The sequence below is a fragment of the Trichechus manatus genome, unplaced genomic scaffold (assembly GCF_000243295.1).
Source record: "Trichechus manatus latirostris isolate Lorelei unplaced genomic scaffold, TriManLat1.0 scaffold00054, whole genome shotgun sequence".
In the NCBI taxonomy this organism is placed as follows: Eukaryota; Metazoa; Chordata; class Mammalia; order Sirenia; family Trichechidae; genus Trichechus; species Trichechus manatus.
In genome coordinates, this window is record NW_004443990.1 from 16,038,915 (window position 1) to 16,048,629 (window position 9,715).

The 9,715-nt window shown below is 58.3% G+C and overlaps 1 protein-coding gene across 1 annotated transcript; it reads left to right on the forward strand.

Annotated features, from left to right (window-relative positions):
• Positions 1-1,038: 1,038 nt before the first annotated feature.
• PPP1R1B (protein phosphatase 1 regulatory inhibitor subunit 1B) lies at positions 1,039-9,363 on the forward strand. Its single transcript, XM_004378029.1, has 7 exons — positions 1,039-1,119; positions 2,766-2,826; positions 3,163-3,185; positions 3,593-3,668; positions 6,423-6,635; positions 8,341-8,460; positions 8,550-9,363. Exons 1-7 carry the CDS (start codon positions 1,039-1,041, stop codon positions 8,597-8,599), a joined length of 624 nt encoding a protein of 207 aa, XP_004378086.1. The 3' UTR covers positions 8,600-9,363.
• Positions 9,364-9,715: the final 352 nt, after the last annotated feature.

Sequence of the window (9,715 nt, forward strand, 5' to 3'; positions counted from 1 at the left end):
CACACCGACCCCCTTCACACACACACATACTCCCTAGCTATAGGCAATAAGGCTCCCTGGCACTCACTGACATACACTCCCTGCCATGATGACTGACATGTGTCCTCCCACAGGCAACCCGCTCGTTCACACTCACACACTTTCTAGGACACCCCCATTCACAGCGTGACATGCTGTTACTCTCTCCACGACCTCACAGGCCTCCCCGAGAAACTCCAAGTACCCAGGCCATGAAGGGGTTAAAGCCAGAGTCCCTTGGCTCCATTGCCCGCTGCCCCTCTCTCCCCCCACTATCCTCCCAGCTGGGCTCCGTCAATAATGCAGCTTCCAGTTCTGGGGAGACGGCAGGGGGCCCCCAGCCTGCTCCCCCTGCCCTGGCTCTCCCTCCCCACCCTCTTCCCAGCTCCAGGGAGAACACAGATCCGGGTGCTCATTGGCCACATTCTCCTAAGCCCTCCCATTAAGCACCCGGGCCAGTCCCAGGCCGAGGAGACGGACGAGCTGGGGACCCCAAGGCTGGGGCCAGAGGGGTGAGCCCAGAAGAGCCGGAGAAAGAGGCAGAGACAGATACATCGAGAGGAAGCGAGGCCGAGAGTAGGAGACCGCGGAAGGGAGGGAGAGTCGAGGAGAAGTCACATAGAGACCCTCACAGAGAGTGAGGGAAGGAGGGAGAGAGACAGAGGCACTGAGAGAGAGGCCGAGAGCTAGCGAGAGGAGAAAAGGAGCCCGGTGCCTGAAGGCGGAGGTCCGAGCTCCGCGCAGACCGAGGGGGAGGGGGCGCGGCTGCGGCGAGCCGAGAGGCTGGGGGCGCCGAGCGGGCCCCTCCGCGAGCCCGGCGCACCGACCCCTCCTCCTGCGCTCGCGCCCCCCCTCGCAGAGCGCGGTATTTTTATCTGTGCGTGAACAGCCCTCCTCCTCCTAGCGGCACGCAGTCCGCTGTCAGCGAGGCGCTGGGAGCACCGCGGCGGAGCGGAGCAGCGACCACCGCGCGGGACCCTGAGTCGCGCGCCCCCAGCCCCACCGACCACCCCGCCCGCCATGGACCCCAAGGACCGCAAGAAGATTCAGTTCTCCGTGCCCGCGCCCCCCAGCCAGCTCGACCCCCGCCAGGTGGAGATGGTAAGGGGCCGCGCCCCACCCGCGGCGGCGCCTCCCAACACGGGGGCTCCTCTGCGCTCCGGCGCGGCCGGGTCCCGGCTGGCCTAAGGGTGGGGCGGAGGGAGAGCCCGGACCTTCCTTGGACAGGACTGGGGCGCAGGGCGGCGCGCGAAGTTCGCTGGAAGCGCTTGCAACTTTTCCCGTAGAGCCTCAGTCCTGAGCTGGCCCGGAGAATTCCCGGCAGGGAGCGTCGAGGCCGGGCGCAGGAGGGGGACTGTCCTCTCGATCCCGCGCAGTGTCCTCCTTCCCTAAGATATCACCGAGTTCACTCTGCCCAGGTTCTAGCCCCAGTGCGCAGTCAGATGTAGAAATACCGTACATTGACCCCATTTTACAGAGCAGGGGTTTGAGGCCTCCACCTCGGCTGCCCCGCCGCCCTGCCCTTCTCTAGTCCCACCCTGTATGCCTGGGCTGGGGCCCCAGAATCTGGCTTTGACCCTCTTCTGTTGCCAGTCCCTAGAGCCCCAACCCCAGTTATCACAGAAGCCAGACCTCTTCCCACAGACCACTGAATCCTCGGAGAGCGTTCCTGGCCCTCCTCCCCAGGCCTCCAAGGGTGAGGGGAGGGCTCCGCCTCGCACAGTCCCAGCGGTGGGTCACTTGTTGCTGGGATGCAGCTAGCTCTCAACAGAGCAGTCAGTGGGGCCAAGTCATTTTAGGTGGAGAGATGGGGGATGATGGGGGTGGGGGTGGGGTCCTGGGCCTAAGCAGCTTTTTATCTGAAGGGCATGTTGAAAGTCTAGCAGGAGGAGGTGGCAGTTTCAGCTTGACTCACCTGGTTCTCTGTGAATTTCCCTGGAGCTCTAAGGGGACCTAATTAACTGATAGTTGGTCTGATTGCCAAGCTAGGGGGTGGGGAGAGTTGCTGGGAGTTCTCAGCGTCCCCCACCCCCAACTGTTCAGTGTGGCTCCTGTACCAAGGAGGGCGTCTTTTCGTTTTTACAAGCATGGGCAAAGAGTTCTACAGTCTGAGAGAGACTGCCAGAGGGGCCCATACCCAGGCTCCAGAGACCTCTCCAGGCCCCTGTGAGTCAAGGGGCTCAGGCCCATCCCTGGCCTTATTGTGAGGCTGGAGTTGTCTGCAGTGCCCCAGCTCTGCCTCCCTTTGCAGCTGGATCTGGTTGCTTTGGAGCCCTTGAGCTGACCTTAGGTGGGCAGGGCCACTTGGGTGCCATGGCCCATGGGGCATCTTCCCCAGAGGGCCCCTCCCTGGCAGCTGGAGCCAGAGCCAACTTGGGCTCCTGAGGTCTGATGCCTTCAGAAACTGGAGAGAGGAAGGGCCTCAGTAGAAGAAGATGGAGTGGCCATGGGGTAGGACAGGCATGGGCTGGGAATCAGTGACTGGAGTTTTCTTGTCCTTTTTCTGCCTGGGTGTGCTGTGTGGCTCTAAGCACATTGCTGAACCTCTCTGAGCCTAGGTTTCCACCTCTGTAAAATGAGGGGGTTGGATGAGCTATAGAGTTCCTTTCAGCACTGACGTGTCTTTGATTCTAAGGTTCCCCGGGGATTTCAAAGCACCATTTGTTCCCTGCTGTCTGGGGAGTGAGGGTAGGGGTGGTCAGCAGGTGTCTGTGCTGCTCCCCCTACCTCTTCCTCTGTCTCCTTAGATCCGGCGCCGGAGACCAACCCCTGCCATGCTGTTCCGTCTCTCAGAGCACTCCTCACCAGGTGGGGCCCTTCCCTGCACCCCCCCCCAGCCTTGGGTCTCCCCAGCCCTGGCCCCACAATAACTGTGATGCCTTCCTGGGGGCCCTGCCAAAGTCCCAGGAGCAGGAGGCCAAGCAGAGCAGGAGACCAGGGATAAGATCTGGGAGGCCAACTCTTCTGGATTCATTTGCTGACCAGGCCCTACCCAGCACTGCATTGGGAGGGAAAGTGCACAGGCTCCTTCCCCAGAGACTGAGCCTCTGGAGAAAGTAACTCCGATTCTCTCTCTCCCCCCCCTCCCGCTCTCTTGCTCTCTTCCTCCTTCCTTGTCCACGGTTCACTGGCGGCCTCCCTCAGAGGAGGAGGCCTCCCCGCACCAGGTGAGTTTTCAGGGGCAGCTGGAAGGAGAGATGCCTGGGCCCTTTGGGGTAGGGTGGACAGGATTGACTCCCAACCAACACAGCCACCCCCAGGACACATTAGCATATCAATCGGCACACCCGCTGGGAGTGCCCGGTGCCAGGGTGCCACCGGCAGATTCTCTGATCTCACCATTCCTCTGTCAGACGCAGGTCCGACCCTGAGCCAGGCCACCCCTTATAAGGGCCCTCCCAAAGCAATGGGGCAGCCTCAGCCCAGGTGCAGAATCAGAAGGGCATCAGCACCTGGACACAGCAGCAGAGGCCAGATCAGTCTGCCCAGGGTGCTGGGGGTGGGATGGAATGGAGGGATGGTGAATGGAAGGGGCTTCTAGAGATCCCACTAAACCCGGCACTTCCCCTGGCAGAGAGCCTCAGGAGAGGGTCACCACCTCAAGTCGAAGAGAACCAACCCCTGTGCCTACACGCCCCCCTCGCTGAAAGGTACTGCCCCTGACTCGTCAGTCTGGCTGTCCCTTTGACCAACCTGGTGGGCATTGGGCATTGGTGAATTTGAGCCCTCCCCTCCTGAAGCCCTTTTGTTTAAGGGGTCAATGAGATTTCACTGGGGAGATGTTTAAGCCTGGATTTGAAGGATGAATAGGAGTTCAACAGGATGGCAAGGCAGGGAAGGGCACTCAGGGAAGAAGGAAGAGGGTACGCAAAGGAGAAGAGGTGTGAAATCACAGGGGTCTTTAGGGCCTCTCTGGAGACTAGGCTTCTAGATGGGGAGATGTGGGTGATACACCTGGAGGAGAGGGTAGGGCAGATTAGGGTGTGCGGAGGTCTCTTCCTAACTAAGCCCTAGGAAGTCTTTCCACCCCCATCCTCAACTCCTGCCTGAGGCTCTTCCTGCCCTGGGCCAGCCCCCTCCTCCCACGGAGGGAGATAGGGAGGGAGGCCAGAAGGGTGTGCTGAGAGCTCCCTCCGGGGGCGGGTTGAATGAGTTCCCAGCGTTGGCCAAGGTCAACAGGTGCGCCTGTCAGCCTGCTTGCCAGGAGTGGGAGCTGAGAGGAGAGTGGCTGGGAGGAAAGGAGAGAAAGGCAGGGATCCTTCCTCTTCCCCCAGTAAGGAAAGTGAAGGGACAGAGCTGCGGCAAGAAGGGAGTGCAATTCAGCACCTGGAAGGACTTCCCCACCTGTAGGGATGGGAGAAGGGCCCTAATGGCAGGCATAAGGGAAGAGGAGCATGTAAGAAATCCCTGTTCTCCCCATCCTCTGCTGGGGAGGGGCTGAGTGGATGTGGGGTGGAGTGGAGAATGGTCCCCTGAGCTCTTGATTGTAAATATACGGAAGATGTTGGGGGAAGGCGCTTCCTATTCACCTAGCAGTGACCAGAAACGTGCCCCCACTCCCACTGTCCCTTTGAGCTGCACTTTGGGAAGTTCTAAGTAGGGGGATGCAGAGAAGTGGAGAGGGGCTTGGAGAGGGTGGACAGTCTGGGGCTGTGCTGGGGACATTTTGACCTTAAAAAGGGAGACTTGGGGTGGGGGTGAGGAGTTCAGGGCTCCAGAGATGGAGACAGAGAAGGGGATAGAGCCTGGGAGAGGCGAGGGGTGGACCCCAGAGAGCCCTGCCAGGCGCGAGGCACAAGGGAGGCTCACGGGGCGCCAGCACAGGCACTGCACACACCTACTGTCACTGCTGCTCACGAACTCTCCTCCCCCGCCTGGGCGGGGCGGGGTGGGGTGGGGGGTGCTGCCTGAGCTGCCACCTCCTCCCCTCTCCTCCTCCCTTCCCGTCGACCCCTCACAGGACCCTCTCCTCCCTCTTGGGGCTTCTTCTGTACACCTTTACTCCTCCTCTGTACAGGGAGGGCATTGTTTGTAGGCTACAGCCAAGGGAAAGCGCCTGGCAGGGTTGGGGGTTTGTAGGGGGAAGAGTCAGGGGCCCTTGGGGGAGGGTGGACAAAACTAAGCCTCTACAGGGGGTGCTCTCCAAGGCCGGAGTGTTCACACTTGGCTCAAGGTGAAGCTTTGCCGCATCTCCAAGGCCGGGGCAGGGCAATTTATTGCTATTTTATTGCCTGGTTAAATTGCCAGAGCCAGCAGGAGGCACTGGCTGGGAGCTCAGGCAGGGCAGGGCAGCGGGACACACAATGCATCCTCTGTGCCTGCCTCTGAGCTGGCAGGAGCTCGATGCCCCACTCACTCCACTGGAGGTTTCCAGCCTGGATCTACCCCTGTGGGCTTCCAAGGGGCCCCTCCCCTCTTCGGACCTAAAAGGAGCCACAGCATCTCCACCCCCTAGCTTTTCAGCATCTCCTCTGTGGGCTATGAAGTTAGTGTCCCAAATGCTCTAATCCCGTACCAGCTCCTGGTTCCCTGCTGACTCTGCCGAAACTGTCCCCTCAACCCCTGCCATTCCCCCTAGGGTCCCCTGGTCCTGGTCCCCTTCCTCCAGTCCCCTGCTTCTTTCCATCTATTGCAAACTTCTCTCCAGCTGCCCACATGGTTCCCTTCCTAGAGCAGGTCTTGGTGGTGTGTGTGTTGGGAGGGGCGGGGGGTTTGCTGCTTTTTAGGTCACCGCAGAGGGAGCTGGGAGCTTGGGGATGTGGGTCAAGATTGTGGGTGCCGCGTCTAAGCACACTGCATCTCCAGCCATGGGCTCCACTGCCTGCAGACTGTTATGTCCTCTGGCCCTTGATTGCTCCTGCCCCTTGGAACCTGGGAAGAAGAATGTGGAGTGGCATCTATGACTGGACAGTGCCGCGGTGGGGACTGAGCACAAGGCGGGCAGGATCAGAGAGAGCAGGGACCCCTAGGCAGGCTAGGCACTCCTCCACAATTTGAAAGGGGCCAATCCCTCAGACTCTGGCCCATAGCCCTGTGACTTCTGCAGTGGGCTGAAGCTGGTAGACGCTGTCTCCAGCACTGGGTACCTAGTGAACCTGGGAGCTCCCAGCCAGGGAATGTTAAGCTGTTGCAGTGCCCGTCTGGTCTTGCCCAGCCTGGTTCCCTGTGGTGTATGGGAGCAGCTCAGTGCCAGCTTCCAGGGAGCCAGCATCTTGGGGCAGCTTAAGAGCCACACATAAGCAAGAGTCTACTCCCTACTTCTGCCAAGATCTGGTTCCCAGAAGGGTGACCTGCAGTCCTGAGACGATTATCTCTGCCCAGGCCAATGGGAAGGGGGTTGGGGGCTAGTTCTGTGGGCTGCTTCTTGGGCCTGACCCTTGCCTTCCTGGGCCTTTCTGTTCCAGCTGTACAGCGCATTGCCGAGTCTCACCTGCAGTCCATCAGCAACCTGGGTGAGAACCAGGCCTCAGAGGAGGAGGATGAGCTGGGGGAGCTGCGGGCCCTGGGCTACCCAAGAGAAGAGGAGGAGGAGGAGGAGGAGGAGGAGGAGGAGGAGGAAGAGGAAGATGAAGAAGAGGACAGCCAGGCTGAAGTCCTAAAGGGCAGCAGGGAATCTGGTAAGCTGAAGGGGCTGCAACGCCTGGGTCCCACCACCATGGGCTAAGTATGGGTCCTCCTTGAGCATCCTGTAATCTGCAGTGACACCACAGGCCCCCCCTCCAATCTGCTTACCTATCTGAGGACTCACATTTAGCCTGTCCTGAGACCTGGGCTGCTCCCATTCTTGGCTCAGTCGCTCCACCGATCAGGTTGTCCCTGATTCCTCTCTTCCACAAGAATTAAGGCACATGGGGTTTGAGGCTAGACCCAAGAAAGGACTTTCCATCCATAGGGGTAAGTGGGCACAAGGAGATGCAGGGATAGAGGATTGAGAGAGTCCAATGTCCCCTTCACCTGCATTTTGAACCTAGGATGTGGTCTCGGCTGCAAGGCAGAGGGCTAGCTAATATGTCCTCTCCAGGACCTTGTGGCTATTTCTTCCTCTTATTCCCTAGGCTAGAAGCCCTGGTGGCGCAGTGGTTAAGAGTCTGGCTGCTAACTAAAAGGCTGGCAGTTCCAATCCACCAGCTGCCCCTTGGAAACCCTATGGGGCAATTCTACTCTTCCTACAGGGTCTGTATGAGTCAGAATCAACTCAACGACAGCAAGATTGTATTCCCCAGGCTGGGAATGAGAGTGTGCCCTCTAGTGTCCAGATGAAGAAATCAGGATTCAAGAACCAACCTGGTCCTCTGTACCTTCAACACCAGTTGCCTGGGGAGAGGGACCAGGGAGGGACCTAAGACTCACACAGACGGCCTCAGAACCAGAGGCCCCAGATCCAAAGCACATCACAGAGGGTCCCAAGGCCCAGAGAATTTCAAGGCAGAAAGAGTGCATTCTCCCACGGTTATTTCTTCCATGCCTGGTCATAGACAGCTGCGCCACACCTATTCCTCCTAAAAAACAAACAAAAAACCAGTCACTCTTGATTTCCAACTCATGGTGACCCCCATGTGTGTCAGAGTAGGGCTGTGCTCCATAAGGTTTTCAATGGCTGATGTGTAGGAAGTAGATCACCAGGCCTTTTTTCCAAAGTGCCTCTGGGCAGACTCAAACCTCCAACCTTTCGGTTAGCAGCCAAGCACATTAACCATTGGCACCACCTAGGGACTTCTCTATCCTTCCCACATGTCTAGGTTTTTAGTCTCATTATTTATGGGGATGAAAAGCAGCTGACCACCCCTACTTGAAGTGTCTAGCCCCGCACCCAGACAAAATGGCTTGGGCCTCCTGTCTGCATCTCTGGTGGTGGGGGCATCAGCCAGGGAAGGAAAATCTCCCAGATTTTGCTGCCAGCAATGGGGTAGAGCTGGAAGAGCTGAGTCAACTTCCACTGAGACTCCAGAACAGGTGGGAAGGAGGCGACAGGAGACTGTTTGCTCAGGAAAAATGGGTCAAATGACAACTACCAAGGAACAACATCAGCCACCACCACTGGGGAAGCGGGTGGCTCCTGGTGCTGGCACTGGGCTGGAGAGTGTATTATCTTACTGAAGCTCAGCTACACAATTTCCCTCTTCCTGTCCCCTTCAGAGGGTAAAAATGACTCATCTAAGTCATACAGCTAGTCACTGGAAGAGCTGTCTTAGTCCAGTGCTCTCTCCACTCTACCATGGTGTTCTGAGAAAGCTCAGCCTCAACCATCAGAAAGATACAGCTCACGCTCCAGGACAGCTGGATGCTCACAGCCTGTATTTTTATCCCTTTTTCTGTCCCCAGCGGGACAGAAAGCAACCAGTGGCCAGGGTCTGGAGGGGCCCTGGGAGCGCCCACCCCCTCTGGATGAGCCCCAGAGAGATGGAAGCTCTGAGGATCAAGTGGGAGACCCAGCACAAAGTGGTGAGGCCTGGAGTGTGGGATGGGGGAGGTAGGGCTGGGATCTTGGTGAGTGGGGCCAGCTCCTGAGTCTGTCTCTGCTTGCCTTGTAGAGCCGGGGGAGGAGCCACAGCGCGCTGCACCCCCTGAGCCTGGCACATAGGCACCAAATCCTGCATCTCCCAGGAGGGAGGAAGTAGAGGGAGCATCGCTGTTCTCCATAATCCCATTCTGTCCTCATCCTATTTTGTACCCTTCCCCTCACCTGCTAGGGCTGCGGCTTCTGATTTCTAGGAGACTAAGGCTGGTCTGTGTTTGCTTGTTTGCCCACCTTTGGCTGATGCCCAGATTCCGGGGCACTTGCTGCCTGATGCCTACCCCTGCCAGTTGTTCTCCCATTCACCCAGTGAGAGGTGGGATGTAAGACAGCCCACACTGGAAAATCCAGGAACCTGGGGACAAAGGTCCACCCTTCACAATTTACTTCCCAGGCCCCCTCCCCTGGGCACAGGAGACCACAGGGCAGGACCCTAAGATCTGGGGAACGGGGGTACTAAGAACCTGTAGGTGCCCTTAGATTCTTCTCCATCTCCTCTTATATGGGGGATTCCAAGTTACCACCCCTCTCACTGGCTTCTACCAGGGCCGGGGACTCAGGCATCCTTCTCCATAGCCTCGACACTTTGGAAATCTTCCTTTTACCACCCCTGCTCCCTGGCCTGGGTGCCTGGAACATGGACTGACGGAGGCTGCTTTATTGCCTTTTGTGTGTGCTTTGATGCCAGGAATGCTGCCTAGTATGCATCCGTGTGGGGGCGCACTGTGGCAGGGGCAGGTTCTTGTTCTCCAGCTGCTCTGCCCCCTTCCCCTTCTTCCCTGACCCCAGGTCCTAACCCCTCCCGTGCTGTAATAAATCTTTGTAAATAATTGCGCTGAGACTCGTCCTTCAGGGGAAAGGAGCAGGGAGGGGGAGATGTGAGGAGGGTTACTGATGTCGAAGTCCTGGTCGGTGGTCATGCAATGGGTCACGGCCGCGACCCTAGTGTCCAGTCGAATAGTCTAGGAGTTTTTCCTGCAGAAAACAGGCTCGGGCACTCTTGGGAAGGGCCACGGAAATTCTAGATCCTGCTAGGAATAGCTGGGAGAGGCAGAGGGGAAAAGAGAAAGCCCTTCAAGAGTTATTGCATATTCCTCCAAGGGAGCTGTCCTCCCCTCTCTCCCCACAGGCCTTCTCTAAAGAAGTTCCTCCTTTTCCCACAGTGTCAGGACTGTGTGGCCC